General features: G+C 40.2%; 2 protein-coding genes across 2 annotated transcripts; both read left to right on the top strand.

Annotated features, from left to right (window-relative positions):
- Nucleotides 1-71: 71 nt before the first annotated feature.
- On the top strand, nucleotides 72-4,380 carry fam161b (FAM161 centrosomal protein B). The gene is made up of 8 exons (XM_029494326.1): nucleotides 72-283; nucleotides 374-867; nucleotides 1,266-1,582; nucleotides 3,066-3,184; nucleotides 3,291-3,458; nucleotides 3,548-3,647; nucleotides 3,727-3,902; nucleotides 4,137-4,380. Exons 1-8 carry the CDS (start codon nucleotides 72-74, stop codon nucleotides 4,216-4,218), a joined length of 1,668 nt encoding a protein of 555 aa, XP_029350186.1. The 3' UTR covers nucleotides 4,219-4,380.
- Nucleotides 4,381-6,753: 2,373 nt separating this feature from the next.
- Nucleotides 6,754-8,206, top strand: ngb (neuroglobin). The gene is made up of 4 exons (XM_029494192.1): nucleotides 6,754-6,945; nucleotides 7,396-7,504; nucleotides 7,639-7,758; nucleotides 7,848-8,206. The coding sequence occupies exons 1-4, from the start codon at nucleotides 6,848-6,850 to the stop codon at nucleotides 7,998-8,000; spliced, it is 480 nt and encodes a 159-aa protein (XP_029350052.1). The 5' UTR covers nucleotides 6,754-6,847; the 3' UTR covers nucleotides 8,001-8,206.
- Nucleotides 8,207-14,636: the final 6,430 nt, after the last annotated feature.

Genomic DNA, 14,636 nt, shown 5'->3' with positions numbered 1-14,636 from the left:
CATTAAGTCTGTCTTGTGGCAATTTGTTGTTGTTGTTAACACCATTCTCCCTGGCTTTTTGTTAGATAATTATGCCAAAGCTTGATTTCTTGCTGGAAGATGGACTCCGATCAGAGTTAATGCTCAAGCAGAAGCTAAAAGCCCTGAGTGAGGCCCTCAGACAGGAGATGCATGAGACAGAGAAAAGACAGACGGAAGAGTTGGAGAAGAGGATTTATCAGGATGCTCTCCTGTCAAAGGGCCCAGTCTCCAATGATAAAACAGAAGAAAGGCATTTGGCTAAGTAGATTCTCTCAATTGTCTTTTATAGTTTGTTTTGATAGTATTACTTTTATATCACTTATTTTCTAAATGGCCTTCGCTGATTTTACAGTCATGTGCAAATGAGGAGATGCATCTCTACAACTTGCCTGACCTCAGAAAAAGAAACCTCTCATCATCTTAAACAGCCAAAGAGGCCGAACTCATTTATACAAGTCAGGACTTCCCCGCTGACTCCAACAAGGACACAGCTTTGTGAAGAGGTAGCTTTATTTAAAACAACAGAAATGCGTAAAAACGAGGAGGCTGAGGCTGAATGCCAAAAGAAGTTCTGTGCCCTCCCTGTTCCCAACCATGTCATCCAGCCCCTCTATCAAAAGATGATGGACCTTCGAGAGAAAGAACGGAAGCAGAGTCACGAGCAGAGGAAGAAGTTCTTGCTCTCCATACAAAAGCCTTTCAGCTTCCAGGAGAGAGAGAAAGACAAAAGGGAGACGCTCATAGCCATGTTAAACCAAGTGTCACATAAACAGAAAAACAAGTTTCACACGTCTAGAAAACCTCTTTACAAAGTAAAAAAGGATTCCCTAGATTCTGAGTTGAAAGGTGAGTTAATTATGAGCTTCAGTTAAGATGATGCTAGCAAGCAGAGTGTCTGGCACCATATATTACTAGTTTAGTACCATAATGGCCACTGTTTCTCAACTTTTTTGGCTTGTGAGGTTGTGTATATCAGTGAACCAACTAAAAAGTGATGTTTATTGGATTTTTACAAAAAAAAAAAAAAAAAATTGATATAGATGATGTGACATTAAAAGCCAGCTCTAAATAAAATAAATGTGCTGTTCTGATTTTGACTATGTCTTAAAATAGTAGCCTGTAACTGGCAAACCTATTGTTTAGCTGGTTGACCGTTCCATGTTGAATACATTTGTACGATCCCTCAACACTGATGCAGCACTTAAGCTTTTGCCTTCTCTGTCCATATCTTTTATGTTGTGCAGACCAGAAGGAGAGTTGCAGGGTTGTCTGCACTCAAACAACAGAGCAACAGAAGAATTCCACTTCATCCTCCAGTCTCACAAAACCTTGCACTGCTGAGCGCACCAGGAATGAAAAGCTTGGGTTCTTGGACAAGAAGCCAAGTTTTCAGCCAAAAATCATCCAGCAGGTTCCTGATTTCCATAGGTCGCACAAGGTCTTGCACACACAGATGTTTAGACAAACACAAACTAAAGAAATTACAAGGTGTCAGCCTTTTTTCTTAAGGACATCAGCTCTCCCTGCAAGGCAAAGCAGGAAGAGCCCAGAAAATTCACAGGTAAAAAATGTTCTTCACTTTTGATGCTAATTGTTTCTGTGGTTGATGTTTTTAGTGTATTATTCATTCTTCACTATGCTGTTTGGTTTAATCGCAACCTAGAATATCTGCAAATTTTAGTAATTTAGTAGTTTCTCTTGCCTTTCATTAATTAATGTTTAAGAATGTCTGTGGTTAGTTTAAAGATCAGTCAGAGGCAATATCTACGGTACACATGGGTCTGAGCATTAAACATGAATGATAATGCCTGTTTTAAATAGACTGTAAAAGTGTTACATAAGACATGCAGTTCCCCAAAGGCCCACTTTCTCTGCTTGATAGACGGCTTGAGACACATCCATCCTCCACTTATCAGGTCCTTAGCGTTCATGTTTTTAAGGCGTTAAAAATCTGACAAACTTTTAAAGCCTTTACTGCTTACATCACAAAAATGCTGATTACCTCCTTTCTTGTGTACAGAAACCTGCCCAGGAAAATTTACAGATTATGTTGATTGTAGATCAGTTTACTGTGTAACTCTGCGGTCTTTCAGCACCCAGAAGTATTTATTTCATAAAACTTTGCATTGTAGTTTGACCAGGTATGTTTTAGTTTTATTTTCTGTGCCCTTACCAACAATTTATGGGATGAAGAAAGTGGTTCAAACCACTTTCTTCAGATAGGAACTATAAAGTTATGTGAAACATGCGCAGCTTGCCGTACCAAAGAAGGAACTTTCTCCTCACACAGACAGATATATAAAAAAAATCCACCTCATAATTTATGAAGTTTAGGTCAGGCCACAATCTCTGCAACACTTGATAAACTGTCCAAACACGCACAAATTGTTGACTTTCGCCATTCACTGCAAATAGCAAATTATGTATTTCACAGCTACACTTCCATGTATGTGGATTGAAATTCATCAATATAGGTATTAATTAACAGTAATTAAGTAAGAATAACACTAATTAACAGTGATCCAAAGTGGTAGGATGAACTCTGTGATTAGTGTCGGGCTTCCTTTCATATATCTTCTAGCTCTGCCTAAAATTATATGATTACCAGAATTCTACTTTGCAAACCACGTCAGACATTCATGGACAAATTCTCACTCTCATGCTGTATGCTCTCATAGTTAAATGTTTCCCCCTGTTTAGAAATATCTAACACTAATCGAGTTTGTGCATTAAATTTTCTGACTGTTTTTAATATACACAAAGTAGAATACAATCTACCAGCAGCTAATGTTTCCTTCTTTCTCTATGGTACTTACCAAGTAAGAATAATAGCTATATGATGGATGGATGCATTTTTAAGTAGTTGACTACAGCAACTAAACAGCAGTCACCCTATGTTCTGCCATCTGCCACAAAACGTGGCATATACACGCTGTAGGTTGTTAAATGAATTCTAAATTTATTAGGATTATGTTATACGATGAAAAACACCATATTTTGTTTGATTGTAACCGACAAAAGCTTTCTTTCATTCACACTGACAGCAGCCAGACATAAGTCATCTCAGGAGAAGCAAATCACATGGGGCCTTAACGGCACTGTCCACAGACACACTCCCTGTGTACATCACAGATGCAGTGAGGAAGCGCTGTGCGGCCATCAGGTGAGCTGGATTATTTTGGCCTGATGATTGAAGTTTAGATTGCTCTTTAAAATTTCTGAACTCAAAATATTTGCATGTTAATTCTGCAAATGTTTTCCCTTCAAAGAAAGTCGATGGAGATGATGGATAGTAAGAATCAAGAGAGTGCAGACTGGTTGAGGAAGTACCAAATGAGGTCTGAGGCCATGAAGAAAACAGTTTCCCTCCATGCAAAGCTGCTAGACCCACATGGCAGCTTGAAAGAAGTGAATGATGCAAAACTAAAGCATTATATGTAAGTACTGGTCACTGTTTATGACTCACATCACACCAACCACACATGCCTACCACACTAGCTGAAAGTATAATCTTTTTGACATGAAGGTTGGCTGACCGACAAAGGACAAGAGAATACATGAAAGAGTTACAGGAAATGAAGGCACGAGTTCGTGAACGGCCATATTTGTTTGAACAGGTGAAACAGGTAACTGAAATGAATGATAAACATTATATTGTATTTGACATGGACCTCCAGTGTTAAAACTTTGGATTTTTACTGGCAGAAAAATGCAAAGGCTCATGCAGAGCAAGCATACAGAGACAAGCTGAAGAAAGCTGGTCTTAAGGAGCAGTTTGTTCAAGAAAATGGAGAAACAACTGAAGAAACATCAGTCTCGAGCAGATCTGAGGATGATAAAAACATGAATGACCACAGCAATGAAAACAACATTCAGAGCAGGTGAGAATTTTTAGTAAGTTTTGTTCTCCCACTATGTAATCCCACTGTGTCCGGTAAAACTATGAATAGCGCTGCTGCTGGAAAGCCAAGGACTTCATGTGGTTTGGTCAAATTACATTACATAATTTTTTGAGCTCGCCAGCCTTTAGCAAAGAAAAGAGAAATTCTGTAGCCAAGTAAAAGTTTGGTGTAATTACAATATGGCCATTTTCTTACCCAAAATGTCTGATTTAGGGAAGAAAATGTAGACGACGGGGAGAAAATTGAAGATGTGGAAGGGGAGAGCGTGAAGTCCAAAGGGGAAGAAATGCTGTGATCAAAAAGGCTCAGGCGGTGCAGTTTTTTGTGGTTTCTCCACTAGAAAACAACACTGTCCTCAAAAATGATTCATTTCACATCTAACTACCCGCACTAAATGTTTGATATTTCAAGATGTAAAACCATAAATTATGAAATTCCAAAACATCTGGACTTTACAGTCACATATGTTGGGGATTAAAGCTTTAAGGAAGTAGAATTCATATATTTGATATACTTGTATGCTTATGCATATATAGATCTCAAGCTGATTAAAAATAAAACGAAAAGGCTGCTTTGGGATTTATGATATCAATTTTGTTATGGAATATGAAGACTGTAATTTTGAAGATGATGAGCTCCTGGTTCCCGGAATAAACAGTTCCAAAAATAAAATTACGACATTCATTTGTGTTTTACCGACTTTACGCCTTTGGTAGACATTAAAAGATTTTACACTTGCTGTGAGAACCACTCACAGCACTGGTCTTGCATATATTTTATTCATTCATTCTTTTCATTCATTCACCGTCAACCGCTTATCTGCTTCCGGGTCGCCGGTGCCAGCTCACAAGGGCAGGGTACACCCTGGACAGGCCACCATTCCAGCACGGGGCCAACACATAGAGACAGACAGAGACGAACAGCCACTCACGCTCAGACCTATGGGCAATTTAGAGTTACCAATTAACCCAAACATGCATGTGTTTGGACGGTGGGAGGAAACCGGAGCACCCAGAGGAATGTACTTTATTTAGTTTTTTCTAAAAATCAGGTTAATGTGGACAGTTTCTGAAAGAAAACAACCTTTTTCAGATATTTATACTGCCACACTACCACCTAAGTAAACAGCTGTCACTGTTCATCAATATTCACACCAGTTCAGAGAACCCACTTACCCACATCAAATACTCTTCTTGTTACGACTTAACTACTTGCTTGTCTCTAGACGACTGAGAGATCATTTTGGGATGGGAATGTCTGAATATGTATATAATCATGAAGACCACTGCATACCGTATGGTTGCTTTTTTTAGGCCAGTAGGTCATACATTGAAGCTACAAGTGTCTGGAGTGTCCGGAGTTCAGATCAAAGATGTTACTAGAAATCGTATTTTTGAAATTCACCAATCAGATAAATGTCCGCTGTGTCATTTAGAATTGTAATACAAATTTGTGCCTTCAGACAGATTTGCAGAAGTGCTCACTGTCATGGAATTAAAACTAGATAAAAAAGATAAACTTTGCATGAGTGCAAAAATAAGAAAAAAACAACCTCTTATATATGTGGTAAATCGTCACTGTGTCCCTTCCTTGAGATCGTAAACATCACATGACAAAGCTTCAAGGCTCCATCCTGTCAGGTTGTCATGGGAACCATGTATCACTCCCCTCTCCGCTTCATAGTCCCTCAGGAAAACACTATGCACCTCTGATTTCCCACTGTATGGCTGAACACAAAACCAATCTCCCTCAACATGTTAGATAATATCCGAGTGGGAACCTGTATCTGTGAAATGTGTGAGGGAGCAGACGACTGTGGCAAGTCTTTAAACAAACAGTAGAGGCTGAGGCAGGGAACAAACATGTCTCATTTAGATTAATGAGAGGCCATGCTCTTGGCCACCAAATGTTATGATCACGCTGTTTGAGGAGTGGCTCTACTTACTGGGTGAACAATATAATTTCACCAAGGTGGTGCGTTCAAGTCTCTTATTATTCTAGCCGCTGTACAATATTAAGATTCCCACACTTTTAATTCCGTAAATGCATGGTCTTCAAACGTAGGCAGCCGAGGACACACCCTAGACTAGATGACATAGGCCTTAAATGGATTTTACCTGCATTAAAACAACAGCAATTTTACAATGAGATGTACTTAAGGTGTTTATTTTGCTGTGTTCATAATTTTATTGTCATGTTTATTCGATTGCTTTTGATAGTAAAGTAAAAGTGCAAAGGCCAAGTGTTTGCATAAGTGCAGCTTATGTTGTGCGTGCAGAGTAGTGCGCATGTTGATTCTCTGTGGTGTTTTCATCATTGGTTCACCTGCAGGAGGAGCTGTGGCTCGCTGCAGCATCTCTGGAGCAGAAGAGCAAGATCCCTCTTTTTCTCCTTCAGTGGCATGAAAAATATCCCCAGTGCTGGAGAGAGAGCATATCAGGAGGCAAACAGGAAGGGGAGAGCGTTAGCAGCCAGTCTGACAGATAAGCGCGTGGCAGAACTTGTCTCCTTGACTCCACTGTGGGCTGGGGAAAGAGAGCAAGTGCACCAGACTGTTGGGAAAGCCTGCTGCCTGCACAAACTCAGACACACTCACTCACACAGTCTCACACAAACCCATCAGTTTGGCTTCACCAGAGGAAGTTCAGAGGGAAGACTGACTTCAAGAAGGTATCGTATGTGTCGATGTCTCTACCGTAGGAATCATATCTCATCCAGCTGCATCCCCCTGAAATGTCATAAGTAAATCAGCTGTGATATTCTCACCTGATTCTCCACTTTGTTTTTCAGGTGGGTCAGCGGGAGTTTCGTGTGTGGATTCACTCGACTGTTATGGCTGTCCTCAAACTGAAGCTTCTTGTCCTGTAGAGGAGTTGTGTGTTCCCCCTCTCGAAGAACTTGTCTTGATACCAGCTTGAAGCAGGATGGAGAAACTGTCAGAGAAGGACAAGGAGCTGATAAGAGGAAGCTGGGAAAGCCTGGGCAAGAACAAAGTTCCTCACGGTGTTGTCATGTTTTCCAGGTAATGTTCCACACAGTCAGCACCACGCAGACACAATAAGTCGGTCCAGTGAACTGTTGGAGAAGAGAACACTTACGTCTGCCATTCTGTGCAGTTACACTCATTAGCATTCCTCCAAATAACACTTGAGGTCATAGATTGCTGCTATTCTCTGTGTTGTTGCTTCGTAGTTGTGCTGTTTGAATATATGGCTCAGGTGTGCAGACAGATTCATGCTACATCATTTGCTGAACACTTTCACCATGCAGGCGCTGGAGGCTTGACTTGTTGCTTGGCGACAGACTGCAATAATCCACAATTTACTTTGAGACAGCGCCCGTAAAATCAGACGCCAGCAGGAGAGATTTGTTGATGTATGAATTATGGATTGATTCAGCGACTGTGTGGATGTGTGGCAACTTGTGTCGTATGTATACACCTATGGAACAGTGTGGTATTTGTCTGTGGTAGACTGTTTGAGCTGGACCCTGCACTGCTCAGTCTTTTCCACTACAGTCCAAACTGTGGCTCCACACAAGACTGCCTCTCCAGCCCTGAGTTCCTGGAACATGTCACTAAGGTGAGCTCCGTCCACCACACTGACCACTACAAGTATACAGACTTTAAAATTCGTGGTTCTCTTTTCAGATGCATCATTGTGAACACTTTGCTTGTGTATCTGTATTTTCTGGGTTTTTTTGGTACACATACCAGGTGATGCTTGTGATTGATGCAGCAGTCAGCCACCTGGATGACCTTCACTCCTTGGAGGACTTCCTCCTAAACCTTGGGAGGAAGCATGAGTCAGCGGGAGTCAGCACGCAGTCCTTTGCTGTAGGAACAACATGCCATACTACAACTCTTAAAAAGCTATTTTACAAGTGAATGAGCTGTGAAAAAAAAATGTTTTTGGACTTGTGCAGGTGGTTGGTGAGTCCCTTCTCTACATGCTTCAGTGCAGTCTGGGCCAGGCCTACACGGCACCATTGCGTCAAGCCTGGCTCAACTTGTACAGCGTCGTGGTAGCAGCCATGAGCCGAGGCTGGGCCAAGAATGGGGAGGACAAGGCCGACTGAGGCGCACAGCGGGAGCTGCTGAGCAGTTGCTGTCCAATCACTTAACATGGTTGCCATGTAACAAGGTTGTGTAATTTACAGCGTTGTGGCTTTGGCTCCTGTACATTTGCTCTGTGAGTGGAGTCACATAGTGTAGCGAATGTATGGTGCGGTTACACTTTACAATCGGACAGACCAATGGCAGGGTTTATTTTCTTTGCTGTGGATGTTTAGCTGCCAGCTGACGCTGGGAGGAACGGCCCCAGCCTGGTCTGGTTCATCTGAATTTGAACCTGTAATCTAAGATCCTCACACATAGAAAAATGTTTAGTCTATTTGTATATATTGGCTTTGATGTGTATATATATGTATATATATATACATATATACATATATATATATATATATATAGATCAAATGATACCAGTGACTGCAGTGGTCTTTGTGATGTACATTAAAAGAGTTGCACAATTGTGAAACAGTAGATATTATATTTAGGCATCACACACTACTCAAACTGTGATGGTTACTGATTCCAGCATGGCAGCTCTTTATGAAACTGGAACACAGTGATACTTTATCATACATGTTAAAACTCCTTTTGGGGCAAAGCCAAGTGACCTGAAGGAAAGAACCTTACTCATAAAAATTACAGTTTTTTTATTATTGATACACTTTTATCTTTTTAAGACTTTGTTATCGAATTTAACATGTTGATGATGAGCAAAGTTTAAAAATGACCTTCAATTGATAATGACAAGAACTGTTATTCTCTGATAGCTTTCCTCAGTGATCTATGACTGTTATGGCATCCAAGTGCACCTTTCTCAACGTGGTGTGTGATGCTCTCCTCTGTAGAAGTTGTGAGTATTTCAATCAGCTTCAACTGACTGTTAAACTTTCATTCACAGACTGTTATGTGATCATTAGAGGTTTAAGGGTAAAGGGCACTTTGGAAGAATTATAACATATTTGTTCTTGGGCTATGAGTTTCCAAACATTGTTGGTGTAAAGTAGTTTTGTTGTACTGCAGTTGCTTATCTTAGTAATGATTATTAACTGTGCTGTTGTGGCTGCAACCTTAGTATTACCTCGGCTTTAGAGGTAAATAGAAGTAGAGTGGCCTGTGTTTCTGCCACACAGAGTGTCTTCATGGTCTGTTTTAGATTATGAAACAAATGGCAGTTATCTGTTGGATTTTTAGAAGAGAAGAAAATACTGCAGAGATGTTGTGTGCTCACACTATTCAATATATGTGTATTATTGCTGCCATATTACTGTATGTTTCGTCCTCAGCTGTTATTTACATTCATGATCATAATGCCAAGTAACTTAGCAACAGTGCGCCAAGTATTAGATAATACCACAATACAACTGTAAATCCAAGCTGCTGATACGTGGTTATTATCGCTTTAGTCTGAGTTTACATTTTTAAAGTTTATTTTTATATTCTGAAATGTTTGTGTGGTTCAAGAGCATTGATGTACTGTTTATCCTCCAGAGATATAATCTTGTGTTTGTTTCCTGTTAATGAACAAAAATAGGCAAATTTGCTACTGAAAGCAGGTTTCTTTTGATCAATGTAAAAGTAATATTAATTTATAAATGTGCAGTCCTTACAAATACATTTTCTATTGAAATATTTTATTCCTCATAGCCAGTTCAGTCTGAACTACCCAGCCCACAGGTGTAATGTTTGTTAGCTGTCTGTGTAGGTGTATTATTTATAGTGGCTCTTTTCCTACTATCAGTGCACGGCCCACTGCAGGTTGTTTTTCTCCATGTGTCTGTTTCCACTTTACCTGACATTAGGTCTTTTTAGCAGGCATGACTGACAACTGGCATGTTACTCCCTAAACATCCAGCTCTGTACATAATGGATATGTCACTGTCTACCTCATCATTATCAGCTGCTACTGAACAGCGATAACTTCACCTAGTTATCCTTTGACCAAAAACACGCACATTGTTAGTTAATACGCACTCTGTAAACTTGATTCCATCTGACAGTTTAAAGGAAAACATTTTGTGCGCTTGCTGGAGAATTAATAAAGTGATCTTCTGTGTATATTTTACTGCTAAATGAGGTCAGTGTGTTTTCCTCTTGCTCTACAATTGTTTGTCAGCATTTGATCATTCACACCATGCCTGATGTCCTTCCTACTGACAGCCCATCTCTTAGTGTTACATAAGATCCAAATGGCTCATCGTCCTTGGCTCCAGTGATGAGGGCGACTTCGGGCACATCAGCCCACTTACTCATGCAAATTGCAATGTCACATCAACATCAAGAATTGCTGTTCTTAAAGCGTGGACCATTTTGTAGTATATTTTTTTTTGTATAGATATTTTGCACGCGTTTCTACTCAAACACCAGTTTGTGTGCATGTCCTGGAGGGGAAGCGGAGGAAGGACGTTAGTTATGATGAGTGATCGTAATACACAGGGCCATTTCTCCCACGTACATAATTTGATTGTATCATCGTAAAAGCCACATTGCAGTGAGTTGGCTGTCTGTTCTGCTGTTGGAGCAGTTGCTGACATGGCCTTAATCTGTCTCTCTGCACTGCCAACAGCGTCCTCGCTCTCTCTGTCCCTCTGGGAGTCTGCTGTGTTTATGTTGGAGTGTTGCTCCATGTCTTGCCTCAGCCTACAGAGCGCTGAACCAGAGCTGTCTGCTCGTTGGACTGCATGGGGACTCTGGCTTGACCTTCTCTCAGGTCACGTGAGAATGCAACAAATTGAGGCGAGCTGCTTGCTGAAATACAGCATGCGTTCATTTCTCTTGTGGTAATTAATTAATCGGTCCCTGCAGTTCCACAGTCTCTCCTTGTTGTGTATGAGAATTTGCTCTGAAGGCTTCCGTCTGGAGAGTAGTCTGTGAGGAAAGACAACACACATTATTTTTAGAAAGTCTGCATTGTGTTTTGGAATGAAGGGGTATTTGATGTTGTCATGGCAACTGTTAAGCAATGCTCCAGAGTTGTATGCGTGCGTGCATGTGCATGTTTGTGTGTGCTTGTGGTTAATAAAGACGGGAAAAGGCAGGCATTGCTGAATCGGTCACTCGGCCTATATGGAGAGGAGTGTGTGGAGCCTCAGTTTAATAAGGTCTGCTCTGATGGCTCTTCAGGAGCTGCAGCCTGCAACATGAGTCTGCTGAGCAACAACCAGAAGGGCCGTCTGTCAGCAGCTGCTGCAACAGTAAGTGCAACAATGCAGAACAGTCGGTTGAAGGTGAAGGCTGGCGTTTTTCAAATACTCTGACTGGAAACATTTTGTTTAGCAATCTACATAATTCTTGAATTCCTTATTGTGTTCGCGATGGTTAAAGCTCAAAATGCTACAAGCAGCACAGCTGGATACTGTAGTTTAGTTAGTTAGTTCAAAATGTTACTCAAACAAGAGTAATTACATACAGATTATTACATACAGCTTTCTACACAGCAGTCATTTCAGCTGAAACTCATTCTTATGGAAAGTGATTTCATCTCAATGATGTCTTTGCATTAAATTCCACTAACATGTCTGACACTGTTCTTTGTCGGCACAAGAGAATCTCATCCATTCAAGGACAAATGTGTCACTGTGTGAGTTTGGATGAGGTATCCTGACAATTGATTATCCATGATTATTTTCTTGTTCAGCTGGTAGTCCAAAAATTAACAGGTAATAGTTCTTGACACCACTGGAAGGTAATTTTTACCTGAAACCCCTACAGTTAACAAAAGTAATCCCTGCTTGAAACTCTTCCTATCAAACTGGCAAAGCAATGTCACACCAAGGCTCAGACTGAAAGTTGACAAAGGCTGCGTGATATGACTGAAACAGTTTGAAACATTCTTAAAAAGACCTCCAGTTCTCAGGCCACCACCTGCCTCTCAGTCTGTTTTTAAGTCAAGGTAGATGAGAAGCGTTACAGCACTCAGCTACTCAATTGAGCCAAGATTTATTTTTATTTATTTATTTTTTTTGGTCAAAACTGCTATTTCCAGGCTTTAAGAACCTTGAATCTGAATGTCCAGTTAAAACATTATCCAGCCTGGATTTGAGTTTGTACTCCAAATAGCAGATACACTTATAAATACATATTGGAAGATACACCATAAATTAGGTCAGATTCAAAAACGCTACATACTAGAAATAGCTGGCCGGCTGCTGAACTCCTAAATTATGCAAAAGTGATACACCACCAATTTGTGTATTTGCATGCTGAAACTAACTTGCATAGGAATGCCAATCTGGTTGCTGCAGGAGGCAAACATATTGTCTATTCTAGACATCTGGGCAGGAGAAAGGCGAGCGGAGCTCCCAGAGGAATTCACCTTTCACTGAGAAACAGGCTCTGAGCAGTTGCCACGGGTGACAGGGGAAATGTCAGGGACCTTTTTTTCTTCTCCTTTCATAACTCTTGGCAATGAAGTAGCATTGTAATGACAGGCATGCTTTGGGGGTTTTAGCTACGTAGGAACTCTCTCTGTGCTGGAAATGACATCCAGGTCAATGAGGAGAGGTATTTTTAAGATAAAGAAACTTATGCACTGCTTTGCTGGAACTATATCGTCCATTGTATTAACAATTTGCAAGCAGCTGCTTTCGCAATTAATTGCACCATCCACCCTCTGGTGTGGTTCTGCCCATCCTGAGGCTGGGGTGTATGCAGACACACTCTTGCAAATACTGAGCTGACATGCACTTCCATTTATTACCCGGGAGGAGAGAAATTCATGCATTTGTTTTCTTGATTGATATCACTCAACAGTCTGTAAGATGATTTTAACATAAATCCTGGAAAGGGAAATAGTTAACCTGCTTGGCTTGGTCTGGAGTCCAAAGCACTTATTTCAGTTTTACAGGTTATATCAGCCACAATTTGCAATTTGCAGTTTAAAAACTGATACATCCTATTATTTAATAACATTTCAAACTATCCAGGTACACATTCTACATTCATATTTATTGTAAAAGCAAAACGATCTTCTAATCTGACCCATGGTATGAAAACAAATACGTACAGTCTGTTTTAGCAGTAGCCACAAACAAGTACTAATGTTAAAATAAAACTACTCCTTTCCCAAAGGCATCCTGTGTAGATTACACTGCTGCGTACCACATGGACGCTGACTCACCTCCCAGAAAGCTGCCATCGTAGAGGAGTAATAAGGAGGTCATGGCACAAGATGAGTGGATTGAGCTGAATTCATTTTAATTTCAGATCACAGCACTTCACTTTTGACGGATGAAGACTTGTTAGCCTGACAGATCAATCTCAAAGGCAGACTGTCCATTAACCTCAACCTTCCTGGGGATAAAAAAAAACAAAACAAAGCAAAACAACCACCCACATTTACAGCAGGCTCAAGTTTGAAATCATGTACTTACGAGACAGACGTTTCACAACCAAGAGCAAAAAGGATCGGACACATCTGGAGGGCTAATGTCTGTAGCAAGAATATGAACAGACATGACAGGATACAATAAGCTGGTTAAGCATGAAATGGACAATCCGTCCTTGCATGACTATTAGAGCTAAGAATATCCTAATAAGTTTTATTTTGTATTTTTCAAAGGAAACCACATTTAATGATCTGTTGAACAGGCCTCTGAAAGAGAAACCCGCAGGGTGATGTTTTGCTTCATGATGCTCTGCACTGACCACTTCAGACTCTCTCTTGATTTCATGAAATAATATACCATCAATTTTGGCGCAGATGAATAAAATATATAAAAACTTCACAGCACAGGCTGTGACTTTAATATGACTGAAGTTATGATAAAAGTTCCCAGACAGAACAAATCATCTGACCAACCAGTTCTGAGAGAACACTGAGGTGAACCTATCGATAGGACTGACACTGTTGTTAAAACATCTTCTACAGCTGGCAAAGAGTTACATCCTGTTAATGTCTACATAGTCAAAGAAGTCAGCAGCTGAGAAATAAAATGATACTTATTAAAATCAACAAACAAGGCCACATTACAAACATCTTTAAAAAAAAAAAAAAAAAAAAAAAGCAACACAACTGGTATGCTAATTCTTATGCATGTTGGCATAAAACTTATGGCTCATTCTTAAAAACCCCAAATGAAGTGAACCTTGAATGACCAATATTTTCCCAGGCTGAACTAACCCTAAGCCTAAATCCAGAAGTAGAAAGTGTGAATATCTATTGTTTCATGACAGCTGAGCAAATTAATCTACTGATGAAGACCATGATCAGATTGAAAGCAATTCAGGAAAAAGAAGAAAGTGAATCTCTCAAGATTGTTAGTGGAAGGACTTAACTACTTGTCTGTTGACTGACACAATGAACTACAATTGACTGATTATGAGGATGTAAATTACTACTGTGGGTTGTTGACTTTTTATTGTGATTTCACTTCTTGGTTGTTTTTCCCCGCTCTTTAGTTTTCAGTCCATGCAGCATATTTCAGGCCATGCTGGATTGTCACACAAAAGGGAGTTTTTCTTCAAGGCACAGCAAGAGACATGAAAAACAGACAACAATCTAGTTTACATTCAGTTTGATGAGAAAAACGTTCACTCCACCACGAAGAGATTAAATAATCCCAATACAAAACCTGCAAACACATACAGCCTGACACCAAACCGATGAAGTTACCGCATGTGAAATGTGACTAAGAATACAAATGCAT

This window comes from Echeneis naucrates, chromosome 22 (genome assembly GCF_900963305.1).
Source record: "Echeneis naucrates chromosome 22, fEcheNa1.1, whole genome shotgun sequence".
Lineage (NCBI taxonomy): Eukaryota > Metazoa > Chordata > Actinopteri > Carangiformes > Echeneidae > Echeneis > Echeneis naucrates.
The sequence above is the reverse complement of the archived record's forward strand: the minus strand, read 5'-3'. Positions and strand labels throughout refer to the sequence as shown.

Excerpts from the sequence above, each read along its gene's own strand:
- ngb (XM_029494192.1), top strand. The coding sequence starts at position 6,848 with ATGGAGAAACTGTCAGAGAAGGACAAGGAGCTGATAAGAGGAAGCTGG. Across the intron at positions 6,946-7,395 it reads GGTGTTGTCATGTTTTCCAG|ACTGTTTGAGCTGGACCCTG; the intron begins GTAATGTTCCAC and ends TGTCTGTGGTAG. Across the intron at positions 7,505-7,638 it reads TCCTGGAACATGTCACTAAG|GTGATGCTTGTGATTGATGC; the intron begins GTGAGCTCCGTC and ends TACACATACCAG.
- fam161b (XM_029494326.1), top strand. The coding sequence starts at position 72 with ATGCCAAAGCTTGATTTCTTGCTGGAAGATGGACTCCGATCAGAGTTA. Across the intron at positions 3,648-3,726 it reads TGTTTGAACAGGTGAAACAG|AAAAATGCAAAGGCTCATGC; the intron begins GTAACTGAAATG and ends TTTTACTGGCAG. Across the intron at positions 3,903-4,136 it reads GAAAACAACATTCAGAGCAG|GGAAGAAAATGTAGACGACG; the intron begins GTGAGAATTTTT and ends TGTCTGATTTAG.